Source organism: Palaemon carinicauda, chromosome 33 (genome assembly GCF_036898095.1).
Source record: "Palaemon carinicauda isolate YSFRI2023 chromosome 33, ASM3689809v2, whole genome shotgun sequence".
NCBI classification, from domain to species: domain Eukaryota; kingdom Metazoa; phylum Arthropoda; class Malacostraca; order Decapoda; family Palaemonidae; genus Palaemon; species Palaemon carinicauda.
This window is the reverse complement of record NC_090757.1, coordinates 80,068,092-80,083,628: the sequence shown is the minus strand read 5'-3', so window position 1 is coordinate 80,083,628 and position 15,537 is coordinate 80,068,092. Positions and strand designations below refer to the sequence as shown.

The 15,537-nt window shown below is 39.5% G+C and overlaps 1 protein-coding gene across 1 annotated transcript in view; it reads right to left on the bottom strand.

The window, feature by feature from the left end:
- LOC137625999 (mitochondrial-processing peptidase subunit alpha) overlaps window positions 1-15,537 on the bottom strand; it is a 656,206-nt gene that overhangs the window by 595,451 nt on the left and 45,218 nt on the right. Inside the window, exon 2 of the mRNA XM_068357083.1 lies at window positions 4,790-5,010. Within this exon, the coding sequence (XP_068213184.1) occupies window positions 4,790-5,010 (221 nt within the window). The remainder of the gene's footprint in view (window positions 1-4,789; window positions 5,011-15,537) is intronic.

Below are 15,537 nucleotides of genomic sequence, written 5' to 3'. Positions count from 1 at the left end.
TATCCACGCCATTTAAATAAAATAAAAATAAATAGATAAATAGAATAGAATAAATAATATATATATATATATATATATATATACATATATATATATATATATATATATGTATATGTATGTAGGTACAGTGGTACCTCTACATACGAATGTCCCAACATACGAATTTTCCAACATACGAAGTAAAATTCGACCAAATTTCTGCCTCAACATCCGAAGTGTTGCTCCAACATATGAAGTAAACATTACGCCATTGAGCGCCGAGTGCTCAGTTCTCTGTTCTTGTGTGTATCGTGTGGTTGTCCTCTGTTTGGTCTGTTATTAACAGTGCTTATTTTTTTCCTTTTCTCACATTTCCTTTTTGATTTTACCTATAATCATGGTGCCTAAGAAGCTAAGTTTCAGTACAGGAAGAAGGCAATTCTTTCATTAGAACTGAAGCAAGAAATTATAGAAAAACATGAGAGCAGTGGATATGAATGTGTTGAGGTGGTTTGGCCATGTTGAGAGAATGGAAAATGGTTGTCTGCTAAAGAAGGTGATGAATGCAAGAGTTGATGGGAGAAGTACAAGAGGAAGGCCAAGGTTTGGGTGGATGGATGGTGTGAAGAAAGCTCTGGGTGATAGGAGGATAGATGTGAGAGAGGCAAGAGAGCATGCTAGAAATAGGAATGAATGGCGAGCGATTGTGACGCAGTTCCAGTAGGCCCTGCTGCTTCCTCCGGTGCCTTAGATGACCGCGGAGGTAGCAGCAGTAGGGGAGTCAGCATTATGAAGCTGCATCTGTGGTGGAAATGTAGGAGGTTGGGCTGTGGCACCCTAGCAGTACCAGCTGAACTCAGTTGAGTCCCTGATTAGGCTGAAGGAACATAGAGAGTAGAGGTCCCCTTTTTGTTTTGTTTCATTGTTGGTGTCGGCTACCCCCCAAAATTGGGGGAAGTGCCTTGGTATATGGATGGATGGATGAGAGCAGTGTGCATGTGAGTGATACTGTATGGCTAAACAATATGGCCGGAATAGGCCTATGATCTCGAGGATCATCAAGCTGAAGGCAGCCATTAAAGCAAATAACCATCGAAGGGGATCACCATTATTACAAGACATCGTAGCAATACCCTGGAAGAGATAAAACGCCTTTTGTTGATAGGGATAAAGGACAAAGAGATTGTTGGCAACGATCATTTGTGAGAAGGGCCAGCGTGATGAACAGAAAGAAAGAAAAAAGTGAAGCAAAGAAAACCAAAATAGCATTAACAAGCTCTTTTAAATAAGACTTCTCTCTTTTTCTGTTTCTCTCTAAACATAGCAACATGTTCTTTAAATAAAATCTCTCTCTCTCTCTCTCTCTCTCTCTCTCTCTCTCTCTCTCTCGTTCTTCTTCGCTGTTATAGTGTTAGATACATCTATTTTTTTTTCCGAGAGAGAGAGAGAGAGATTAAGCAAAAATGTGTTTAGAGTACATATGATTTTTAACAGCGTTAACGAGTTGAAAAACAATTAAATGTAACTAAGAAAGTAATAACAGCTAATTTGAATTCCTTTATTAACTAAAACAAATATTGATACAAACACACTCGTGTGCGTATGCACAAACACACACACAGGTGCAAGAATTGCTACGCAGTAAGAGAGACGGTCGGACAGGAGGTAGAGATGGTGACTGCGATAACACACCGTAACTCGTCACTGAAAGTGATGAAAATAAAAAATCAAAAGAAAAAAAATGTAAAAAATATGAAATATAAAAATAAAAAAAAAATAAATAAGCTAAGTTAGATTAAAATTTCAGTAGTGTAAGTTACGGTATGTTATCGCAGTCACCATCTCTACCTCCTCGCCGATCGTGTCTCCTCGTGCGTGTGTGTGTGTTTGCGCATACGCACACGAGTGTGTTTGTATCAATATTTGTTTTAGTTAATAAAGGAATTCAGATTCGCTGATATTGTTTTTTTAGTTACATTTAACTGTCTTTCAACTCGTTAACGCTGTTAAAAATCATATGTACACAACACATTTTTGTTTAATCTCTCTCTCTCTCTCTCTCTCTCTCTCTCTCTCTCTCTCTCTCTCTCTCAGAAAAAATTAATAGACGTCTCTAACACTAACAGTGAGAGAGAGAGAGAGAGAGAGAGAGAGAGAGAGAGAGAGAGAGAGAGAGGGAGAGTATTTATTTAAAGAACATGTTAACACCATGTCTACCTTCTCGCCGATCGTCCGTCTCCTCCTGGCGTAGCAAATCCTACACCTGCGTTGCCAATAAAACACATTTTTTATTTATTATTTCTTTATAATTATCTTTTTTACATGCTTCTTTCATATTATGCAGTTATGTTATTGTTATTGTGCTCAATAATGAATGATATGATAGGTCTTCTTGATGGGGGAAAGTGTGGAATTTTGATTATGTTAGATCTTAGTGCTGCTTTTGACACTGTTGTGCACGAGTACTTACTTGACGACTTAAAGTCTATTGGAGTGACTGAGGAAGCACTGAAATTTTTGCGAAGTTACTTAGTGAACAGGAAGACTATTGTAGAAGTTTCTGGAAACCGATCCAATGAGAGAATTCTTATGAAGGGTGTACCACAGGATAGTGTTCTGGGCCCTATCTTGTTTAACATATATACTATCGAGCTATCACACATCTTGAAAAAACAAAAAATGGGTTTTAAACTATGTATATGCAGATGATACTCAGTTTTACCTCTCAATTTCAACAACACAAGATACAGAGAAGAAAATTTATGAGATAATGACTGAAATAAAAACATGGATGCAGAGGAAAAAGCTCAAATTAAATGATGATAAAACAGAATGTATGTTCTTTGGCACAAAGGTGGCTTTGAAGAATTACCAGTTAATTCAAAGTATAAAAATTGGTGATGCTGATGTTGGGATTGTGCCTGTTGTGAAAAATTTGGGTGTACTGATAGACTGTAATTTGTCAATGAGGGACCAAATTGTGAACACAGTGAAAGTGTGTAACTATCACCTGAGAAACATAGCATTTATTAGAAAATATTTAACAGAGGGCAGTACAAAAATTTTAGTGATGAGTCATGTAATATCAAGGCTTGATTATTGCAATTCTCTGTACTACAAATTGCCCAATACACTACTAAGAAAGCTTCAAAATGTGCAAAACCGGGCGGCTAAACTGATAAAAGGCATTAAACTAAGGGAGAGAATAACTCCTGCATTGATCGATCTACATTGGTTACCTGTTAAGGCTAGAATTGAATTTAAAATTTGCTTGTTGACTCACAAAGCACTTACAAGTGATAAGCCTAAATATCTTCGTGATTGCTTGGTCCCCTACCCTGAAGCTACCAGCGCCGCTGTAAGAGTTAGACATGCTGATGACCCACATAGACTATTCGAAATTAGTGTGAATCATGCAATAGCAGGAAGAACGTTCAGTTATGCTGCACCGAGACTCTTTAACGACCTTCCACTCGATGTCAAGAATAGCAATAATGTGGCAGCTTTCAAGAAAAACCTGAAGACTTATCTTTTTAGAAAATGTTATAATAGTGACCTGAAAACTATTAAGCCTGAATACAAATGCTAGCGAAATAACTGATAATGATACAGAGCAAAATATTAACTGGAAAGAAATTATTTTTTCACACACCAAGGCCCGCCTGAACAGACCTTTAGTGTTTGATGGAGGGCAAGAAATAAACCCCTAAAAGTAAAAGTAAAAGTAAGTAAGTAATTATGTGTAGCCATTTATTAAGGATTTATTATGGGTTTTTAGGCTGAGGAACGAATTAAATGAATTACCATGTACAGTATTCTTATGGGAAAATTAGTTTCTACACCCGAACATTTTCTACATCGGAAGTCGGTTGTGGAACGAATTATATTCATAAGCAGAGGTACCACTGTATAAGAAAAAGTAAGTTAAAAGACAAAAATCAATGGCAGTCCAGATAGGTGAGGAGGAAGAGCGGAAACAACCGCTCTCTATCCGAGCCAAAAGTAAAGTGAGCTAAATCACCAGTGTGTGAGTGGGAGTGGTAGCAAGCTGCCCCCCCCCCTACTAACTAGCGGTGTGGGTAGTTAACCCTCGCTAAATTTTAATGTCTCTTCATTTCAGCTTTGCCGAAAGTAATACCCCTAATAAATAGCGTGATTTCTATTCCAGTTGTGGAACAACTTAGAATATACAAAAATGTATCAGCTCGCAGAAACCTGTGAAATAAAGAGTTTCTGCGATATAGATTTATATATAACATACTATGGGTGCGACAGGTGAACCCCAGTTTGCTGAACATTTACTTTTACAGCATTACAGTAACCCTGTTGCAAAAAAGGAAAGCATAACTCAGTGCAGTAACCAGAACTGTGTTAAGAGATTTGGTAACATATCTTAGTGCATAGTTCAGTATGTTAGTGATTATAAGGTCACATTTACAATTTTATGGTAAATATAAAACTTCAAGATTTATAACTTTTGGATACACAACTAATTTGCCTCAATGCACTACTCAAAGCGAAAGTCCTTGTATTGCAGAAACTATAATGAAATTATCAACTCAGGTCTATTAACTGTAACTGGATTGGATGATAATATCTAAAAATAATGTATAACATTTCTTGGATAATTCTTGCCTACTTTTTTATTGTATGGCAAGTGAAATAAAAAGTCCAAAAAACAAGCATGAATTTATTTTGGTATGCTAACTGCTTGACACCAAAATCTTCAGGGAGAAAATTACTGATAAAATTAATGAATATTTTAATCTCACTGAATAGTAAAGTACAGTACAGTATACTAATGACTTACCTCCAACAGTACAAAAGTTTCCAAATTTTGGCTCGGATGCAACACGAAGCCCATTGTCCAAGGTTGTAACTTGTGTTTCATGTGGGGCTTTTGATACAGATGCATAAACTGGTCTTGGTAGCCAGGACACAGGCTCACTCAAGGAAATTTTTGTTATAGGGAACCCATCTTTAACAGCTGCATTTCCTGAGCATAATCGAACACCTTCTCCAAAAACTCTTCTGAAAAACAAATGATGATAAAGTTGTGGAATAATCAACAGTCAGAAATCCAATTTTTTATACCTGGCCATCATTAAAGTTTCAATGTACACTCTAGTATAAAACTCAATACATGATGATATGGAATTTACAATGTAAAATTAATATTAATAATACTTACCTGGATAATTCAGGTAGCCATGAATACCAATAACCCACCAAAATTTTACCACAATGGCAACCACCTATGCAGTCCCACTGTTGGTAACACTGACAGCTGAGCAGCAAACTCAACTTACTTCTGTACAGTAGCCAGTTGCATAATTCCAGAAGTGGGGGAGGCTAGGTGGGACTAGCTAAATTTTTCAGTGTAAGTATAATTAATACTAATTTTAAAATGAAAATTCCATTTTAATAAACATTAATTTAGCATAATTTACCAAGCCCGATTATCAACATTGGCAAGGAGGTGGAAAATGGAAGAAATTCCCTTTTGAAGAATGGGAGGCAACTGCAATGATAAAATAAAGAGAGAAACCTGAACAATTCTTACTTGATTCAAAGCATACTGCAGTGAGGGAAAACTAAAGGAGAATTGTAGGTTAGCCCAGACAATAATCAGCTGCATACTCGCTCGGAAAACAAAGTACTGATTCCTGTCCGAAAACCTCTCAATGGAAAACAAAAACATGTCTTGGCATAGAGCATCGTCCTGAACAAAGTGAAAGCACCTACAGAACAACGTACTACTCATCACCAAGGGTGACAAGAGAACAATGCATTTGGAGGAGTGCAAGAAAACGGCCAAAGGAAAGCGAACAAGAATCCCTTGACGAACGAAGAACCCTTCTCTTATCGGACTACATTTTTCTTGAGCAAGAATGAGACCCAGAGACCGACTACATAAAAAAAATAACACATGTGATTGATTGATTCAAAATTTTCAGGCATCCTGACATCTAAGGTCATTGACACCGATATCCTTTATTTTATATAAAAATTAATAGAATATTCAATTAATACCATAAAAGTTGAATGTCATTATAGAAGTTAAATAGTTTCAGAAGACCTGCTTCTGAAATAAATCTAAAAATGCCACTCGCATAGTAGGACACATCAAGTCCAAGAATCTTAGCAAGGATGAACCTGCCATCCTCTCCTCGAAACTCAAACATATACCTATTACTTAAGTTATTATAATTAGGGCATTCGGTCAACAAATGCCTCACTAAACAGTCGTTGCAATACGGTTGGTGTTGGGCCTTCAGCAGAAATTCGTGTGTCAACCGAGTGTGCCCAATACAAAGACGACAAAGAGTCGTCTCCCATTTTCGGGGCATCATGTCATACCTCCAAGAAGATATGACATTTGTTACTTCTCACATTTTATTGCCATCTAGACTATCCCAGTGCTGTTGCCATTCATTACAAAACAATTTCTTGATGTTAGGTAGGAAATCATTACACGGAATGGGATACCTTCTTGGTAGCAACTCAAATGCTACATTCTTCGCCAGTAAATCTGCCTTCTCATTCCCAGACACACCTACATGTGCTGAAACCCAGCAAAATCGAACCATTACACCTCTCTGTCCAATAATAAAAAGCCATTCTAAAATCTTAACTAGAGGGTTACTAGAAATGATATTTTCATTATAAAATAAATTTTTGAACATACTTACCCGGTAGTTATATATATAGCTTACGTCCCTGACGTCACAGCAGAAATTTCTAAACTCGCGCCAATCGCCGATTGGATAGCCAGGTGTACCACCTGCGTGCCCTCCAGCGAGGTACCTGGAACCATTCCATGATTCCTCAGATCTTCCATGCCCATAGTCTCTAGAGGGGAGGAGGGTTGGAATTAAATTATATATAACTACCGGGTAAGTATGTTCAAAATTTTATTTTATAATGAAAATATAATTTTTAAACATATAACTTACCCGGTAGTTATATATATAGCAGATTAACACCTCTGGTGGAGGGTTAGAGACAGCCAATATTGTTGGAATTCTACTTAAGAGTTAATAAAACAAGCTTAAGGGTTCGTACCTGATAAGGAAGCTGACTTCAATAATTCTCTCCCTCATTTTGTCCGCTTTCCTTATGAGATCCAGTGATCCTCCCAGGGAGCTGAAGACCTCTAGGAGCTGTCAAACTGGTGTACATACCTCTATGTGACCGGACCTCCTCCAATACCCAGTTCTGGGTGCTCTCAAGGAACAAAATTTACCACCTGACTAAAATCAATGATTGCGGAAGACTGTCGCAATCTCCACAAACAACCATAAAAACAAATAAAAGTTCCAAGAGAAGAAAAGGGTATTACGATTATGGGAATGTAGCGGTGGATCCTTCCCCCGCTACTGCACTCGCTGCTACGAATGGTCCCAGAGTGTAGCAGTCCTCATAAGGAGTCTGGACACTTTTCAAATAGTGTGAAGCGAACATAGATTTACTCCTCCAAAAGGTTGTGTCCATTAAGCTCTGCAACGATCTATTCTGCTTGAAGGCCACTGAAGTTGCTACAGCTCTAACTTTGTGCATCTTGACCTTTAAAAGTTTAAGGTCTGTCTCACTGCAATGTGCATGAGCCTCTCTTATTAAAAGTCTGATGAAGAATGAAAGGGCATTCTTTGACATCTGTAATGAGGGCTTCTTGACCGAGCACCAAAGAGCTTCCGACTTGCCTCGCAACTCTTTCGTTCTGTCCAGGTAGAACTTCAGGGCTCTTACTGGGCACAGGACTCTCTCCAACTCCTAGCCAACCACATCCGAAAGATTCGGAATCTCAAAAGCCTTGGGCCAAGGTTGAGAGGGGCGTTCATTCTTGGCGAGAAAGCCTAACTGCAATGAGCAGATAGCTTTGTTATCTCGAAAGCCAACGTTTTTACTAAATGCATGGATTTCACTAACTCTTGGCTGTTGCTAGACTAACCAAAAATAGTCTTCATCGTGAGGTCCTTAAAGGAAGTTGAATGCAAGGGCTCAAACCTGTCATTCATAAGGAACTTCAGGACTATATCCAGATTCCAAGCTGGTGAATCCTGGTGCCGTTGCTTTGATGTATCAAACGATTTTAGAAGTTCCTGTAGGTCTTTATCATTTGAAAGGTTCAAGTTTCTGTGCCTGAATACAGTCATTAACATACTCATGTATCCCTTGATGGTAGAGGATGAACAATTGCGCTTCCTTTGAAGGTATAACAGGAAGTCAGCAATCTGAGCTATAGAGGTACTGGATGATGAAACAGAGTTGACTCTGCACCATTCTCTAAAAACCTCCCACTTGGATTGATAAACCCTGATGGTCAAAGTCCTTCTTGCTCTTGCAATAGCCCTAGCTGCCTCCTTCGAAAAACCTCTAGCTCTTGTGAGTTTTTCGATAGTCTGAAGGCAGTTAGATGAAGATTTTGGAGACTTTGATGGTACCTTTCCAAGTGGGGTTGTTTGAGTAAATCTACTCTTAATGGAAGGCTTCTTGGAGTGTACACCATCCATTCCAGGACCTCAGTGAACTATTCTCTTGAGGGCCAAAAGGGGGCCACTAGACTCATTCTGGTCCCTTCATGTGACACAAACTTTTCTAACACTTTGTAAAGGATCTTGAACGGTGGAAAACCGTACAAGTCCAGATTGGACCTATCTAACAGGAAAGCATCTATGTGGACTGCTTCGAGATCTGGCACTAGGGAGCAATAAGTCTCTAGCCTCTTTGTCTTCGAGGTCGCGAATAGGTCTATGCAAGGGCGACCCCAAAGTCGCCATTGAGAGATCATCCACAAATAATGTTGAGAGAACATCCCTGGGAATGACTAAGGATATCCCATTAATTGCTAGTGCAAATAGGGTTACACTCAGTACACTCCCCTGAGGAACTCCTTCTCCTTGACACTTACTCTCTGATAGAGCTTCCCCCCCTCTCACTTGAAAAACTCTATTTGAAAGAAATGCCTGAATAAATAATGGCAGCTCTCCTCTCAATCCCAATTCATGAATTGTTTTAAGTATACCATATCTCCAAGTGGTATCATATGGCTTTTCAAGGTCAAAAAAGACTGTCACATGGTGCTGTTTGGAAGCAAATGCTTCATAAATAGAGGACAAGTCTTATCAACACATCAGTCGTTGAGTGCATTTTTCTGAATCCACATTGAGTCGGTGATAAAATACCCTTCTTTTCAAGGTACCACATGAGTCTTGCATTGACCATCTTCTCCATAATTTTACATAAACAAGATGTCAATGCAATAGGTCGGTAGTTTGCTGCTAAAAACTTATCCTTAAAGGGTTTTAAAAAGGCTAAAATAATGGCTAGCTCCCAAACACTTGGATAACTATGATCATGCCATATTCTAATAATAATGCTTAAAATAAATAACTTTGTATTAAAATGTACATGTTTAATCATTGCATATGGAATTCCATCGGGTCCAGGGGCTGTATCGTTACAAGTGGAAAGTGCCGAATCATATTCTCTTTCAGTGAAAGGAGAATTATATGACTCTTCCCTTCCTGTTGCAAAATTTAAAATTTTCTTTTCTTCAATGCTCCTGTACTGGTGACCAGGAGCTGCTACACTCTTGCACAATACATTTGAAAAATGGTCAGCCAGGGCATTGCTAACTTCATTTCCTTCAGCCACATACTGACCATTCACTTTCAACACTGGGTTTGGGGTGAATTTGCCTGCAATCTTTTTTACTTTCCTCCATACAGAAGATGGTGGTGTTCTACTATTAATGGAAGTAACAAAAGCCACCCAAGATTGGCGTCTAGCTTCTTTCAAGGCACGACGGAACTGTGCTCTACACTTTTTGTACGTTATCAAATTTTCATCCGTACGGCATCTACGCAATCTAGTCAAGAGATTTTCTGGTGGCTCTGTGCAAGGCTGTTAATTCTGAAGACCACCATGGGACTGATCGTCTTTTGAATAGTCCTGTGGTTTTGGGAATCAAACTGATTCTTGCTGTATAGAGAGTACCATTCAGTAGGTCTATGGCATCATCAATACTTTCAAACTGTTCTGCACTCCCTTCGATTTCACTTAGCTCACAAAATTTAACCCAGTCTGCCTTGTCAAGATTCCATCTTTGTAAACGCAGACCCTTGTTGGTGTTTATAATGATTGGTGCATGATCACTAGTATGCCAATCATCTGATGTCCTCCAATCAAAATCAAGGAGGCAGTTAGAGCTTGCAATTGAAAAGTCAATGCATGACAAAGTACCTGTCTGAACATGGAACCGCATGGGCTCTCTTGTATTAAGGAGTCCCACATCCTCATTCTCCACAATTGATGAGATAATATTGCCCCTTGTGTTTGCCAAAACATCACCCCACAAAGGATGTCTACCATTCATATCTCCCAGTAAGAGAAATGGTTGAGGGAGCTGTTGAATGACCTCTGCTAAATCATCATATAAAATATTATCATTTGGATGTGATAAAAGTAGATAGAGCATATTGTATATTTTCTCCCTATATCAATTTGTACAACCACTGCCTACAGGGTTGTACGTATGGACATAGGTATTTGGGGAACATCTCGACAAACGTACATGAGACTTCCGCCATGGCTCCCTGCTTGATGATTATATGGTGTTCTATATCTAACATACTCTCGAGGACTAGGAGTGTTAGCATCAAGCATACTTTCCTGTAGACATACAATTATGGGGGAATGTTCATGAATTAGAAGCTTAAGTTCTTCAGATTTCACCCTAAAACCCTGACAGTTCCATTGCAAAATGGAGGAGAAACCTATGGATTATTTCTGGAAGACATCTTGGATGAGGTCTTCCCATTAGCAGTTTTTAATCTAACATTATTTCCTGTAGGTTTCTTCAGAGATGGTCTTGTTATGTTGGGTTTTACGATTGTGTTTTTCTTTGTATCCTTTTGATCTATTTCTTGAGGTGGATGGTGGACCTCAACTTGAATTTCTGATTTATTTAAATTGTCTTCTGGTTGATCGGAAACATCAACAGACAAAACATCATATTTATTTGATGTCATAACTCTAATATTTCTTATGGAAGGGGGTGAGAGAGATGGAGGTCTCTCTCTTTTATGAGTAATAGGTTGTGAGTTACCAGGTTTTTGTACCTTCCCCACTACAGGTACACCTGATAACTTGGTTTCAGGTGGAATCTCCATTAAATCAGGCAAGGATATGGCCTGGGAGAGGTTAGTACTATCCTTAGTAATGGGGGACAAAGGTTTGATATAGTGGTGAGTGATGTCTCTTTGTTGATACTCAATGATAAATCTTTACGAGGAGATATTCTTGTCTTATGCAGCACTTTATCAATAGAAGGTGAATTCCTTTTTCGAGAAATACCTACAGTAGTAGGTGGGTGAGATGATTCCCAAGGAAATTTTTCTCCTGTTTTTAATGTCTTTGCATAGGTATTAGATTCATTCAATAGTCTCTTGGCATGCCCCACACTTACATGTTCAATAATTGATTTATTGAGGGCAGCCTCTTCTAATTTATAAAACTGGCAGCTCCTATCATTAGCTTTATGATTAGAGTTGCAGTTTAAGCACCTTGCCTCAAGTGTACCTTCCCCATGGTAAATATTGGCGCAAGTATTACAATTTTTATCATTCTTGCAAACTTTGGAAGGATGCCCAAACTTAAAGCAAGTATAACATTGCAGTGGCTTCTGCTTAAAAAGTTGAACTCTAATCCTTTCATTTTCTATGCCTATGTGGAAAGATACATCAGCATCCTGGAAAGTAAGAACAATCATTGATGTTCCTGGTACTTTATGTACTTTCCACACTGATACACATAGCTAATATCTCCTCTTCGGTAAATTCATATAGATCCCTATTGAAAACCACTCCCCTTCCATAGCTAAAGTTTAGATGGGGTTTCATGTCCAATTTTATATCATCATTTACTGTCTTTAAATTGGACAATATAACAGACTGTGTGTATGACTTGGCCTTTATCAAGTAACTTTTCTCACCGAATCGAGATATATCTCCAGGTGCGATCGTTCCTACCTTCCTCTGAAGAAATTTGCAGATCTTGAAATAATTTTCGTACCTCCTGTAGATTGAGCAAGAAACCACATTGGTGGTTTTGGTTTTCTTTGGGATGGCATATCTACCTCTATATCTTTATCAACCCAGTCTGCTGGTCTCTAAACATCCAGATCTTTAGGTGACCCATCACACAGAGCACCCTTAATACTCATATTACCTACTTTAATATTAACAATGTTACGGCTTGCATTAAATGCTTCCTCATGACAATTAAATGATAACCAAGAATCCCAATTATCATCATCTTGAAGTTTCATTCTAATTTCTTTTATTAATCCGTAACACTCAAATATTTTAAGTAGCACATCATAACTAGCTTCTAATGGGATTTGGGTAACGTGCAGGACATTCAGTTTTCCTGTGTTGCCCAAATTACCCTTTTTTCGAATGTTTAAAGAATAGTACTTTTTAGTTCCTACGTCATCAACGGAATTTTCGTTAAATGAATTGCCAGAGGTCGTCAACAGTGCCGGGGGCGAATCAGCGTATCCATGGGAGGTGGGGTCATTGTCACAAGAATCCATTAGAATAAAGAAAAGAGAAGTGATATTTTGAATAATTTGATTTACCTGCTTGAGAACATTAAGGCATCACATGTTGGGAAGGAAATTTGCACTCTCCACTACCGGCACAGTGAGAGTATACTTCCCAGATGGTCCACTCCATACCCTACCCGAAGGATAGCATCAAAACAGATATAGAGGCACAGGTGTAAGCTGAACAGCCTGTTACGACTGAAACCAAGAAACTATGGAATCATACTACCCACATCTGTAATGACGGGCTTCCGGCCAAAAGCTGAGAGTCCTACCCCAAGCATTGGATCCCCCTGAATTCCGAAGACACAACACTTGAGAATAGTTCCACCTAAAAGGTCCAAACCATCTTCGAGATGGCCGAGATCATCCAATACTCTCACATATAGCTTTGAGCACAAACACCTCACAACCATGACACCTTTCCCATTCATCAAAGCAGGCAGCAATAACAGATGTAGAAACATCCGCCTGAGCGGCAATAACAGATGTAGAAACATCTATGCCATAAAAAAAAAAAAATAAACATATATATGTAAATATATACACATATACATATGGGAAATTTTACTCATAGGGTTGGGACAGCAACATGAAAGAAAGTTTATAATATTAGGAGAAGGTTGAAGCAATATAAAGACGAAGAATAAGATAAGAAAGAGAGAAATTTAGATTCGAACTGGGGGAGCAATTTCCCCAAGTTCGAGAGCCCTCTTGCCCGTCACCAAGTTTCAGCACGGGAATAAAATGCCGTGCTGAAGCTCAATGACTTCATCAAGGCATTCTCTTATTAAGAGGGAAGAGAGGACTGAAGAACACTACAGTATGGGGGTCTCCCGCCGACAGCCGGCCCAGCCGGCACAGCTTTTCCCAGAGCCTTGCGTTCATAAGGGAAGGCTGAGCGACTAAGCCGCTGCATGTAGGAGCCCCGGCCGGCCCCACAACCTGGCGGCAAGCGGCGAGATTGTAGGACGACAGCCAAAGGGTTGCGATGGCTAGGCCATCACTAAAGGACAGAGGGGGGAGGGAAAAGGGTCCTGTATGAGGTGTGGAAGGAGCCGGCAGGGTTGCAGGTCCTATCACACCCATAAGAAACTCTGTTTCAATATCGACGTCGTCCTAGGTGACAGGAGAATATCTATTCTCCAGCCCAGGGTCTGCCAATATAGTTAAGGGGACGGCGGCAGACTTAGTGCCTCCTCTCAACAAGGGAGAAACAGAGTTCCAGAGCCGGCGCCATCATAGGCGGCAGAAGAATGTCTTTTCTTCAGCCTAGGGTCTGCGAGCACAGGACTAGTCTTCCAGACCGCAGGGAGAAGGTGGCAGCATCATACAACCACTTCAAGTGCGGCCTAGGGAGGTCTAGCCTCCTACGTCGGCAGCCTAGTCTGGCAGGGGAATGACTATTCACCCTGCCGGCTGGCCGCCGGCAAAAGACCATATACAGTACTCTGATGTTCTGACCGAAACCCAAAGCATGCTATCTGTTGGCCAAGGGAAGAGACAGAAAACACTAGCACAGTCAAGCCTGAGTGTCTACTCGAAGGCAAGACTAACTAGGGTTGTAGCCTGAGGCTACACTCAGAGGGAAGGAGGGATTACCCTTAAATCTCCACTGGAGACGAGTATCGGTTTATATAATAATTCTAGGAGATATCTATCTCCGCCTGAATTGATAAAACGATACACGAGGGTAACCAGGGAACATGTATGAAAGTATACTAAAGCCACTAGGATAGTAGCCTAGCAGCGGGCGAGATTCGACTATCTTAACCGCCGAAACTGTCTCGTATACGATCTCAAAGGAAAAGGAATATATATATGCAATCAATGTATCTTACATGTATAAATTGCCTAAATAGCTTCATTTAATGTTATTACACTAGGAATGTCTACTATATCATGCATGAAGTAAACTAAAACGCATAGGCTAGGAAGCCTAGCACAAGCAAGGTTCGGTTACCTAAATTGTCGAAACTATCAAGAATACAATCGGCATAATATAATTAACTTCCTGGTAATGAAGACTGAATAGCTTCGAAATATTCATGCTATTAACACCAGGAAAGTCGTTCAGGCTAACTAAATAACTCATGCGTAATGAACGACAGCGCCAATGACACCCCGGTTAAGGCAAAGCTCTCTCACTTAATTCAACCTAATTTCACTGTGAGGCAGGAGCTAAAATTTATACAATGTAAAGATCAAATACTCAACTTTCCAGAGGCAGAAGAGGCTGGAGATTGCATGATATGCGCAAAAATACCAAAGCCTAACGAGAAAAACCAGGAAAATCACCGAGCTATAGCGCTACACTTATAGGAATAAACATGGCAGCGACGTACAGCGCCACCTGGATACTCAAAGTAGTAAGGAAGGAAGGGTAACCTTGATATCGGCTCCCGTTCAAATTTTGCCACTTTCCCCCTTGAAGCGAAAACGCTATTCGGGGTTAAGATTGCTATGTGTTGTATCAAGATACACGTCCCCTGATTTATGCGATATCCTTACGAGAAATTTTAAGGATATTCGCGCCAGGAGTTAGAATTCTTGAGACCTAAAGGTAAATTCTCTGAGAATATCACTGTACAGTAGTCCAATATCCCTTAGGAAGCTACTTATACGAGCCTTCCATCAGGACGACATGGCCCGAGCCCAAAAAAACAAGATGTCAATGCAATTGGCCTATAATTTGCTGCAAAAAACTTGTCCTTACCGGGTTTTAAAAAGGCTAGAATAATGGCTAGTTCCCAAACACTTGGATAACTATGATCATGCCATATTCTATTAATAATGCTTAAAATAAAGAGCTTTGTATTAAAAGGCACATGTTTAATCATTGCATATGGAATTCCATCAGGTCCAGGGGCTGTATCGTTACATGTAGCAAGTGCAGAATCAAATTCTCTTTCAGTAAAAGGAAAATTGTACGACTCTTCCTTTCTTGT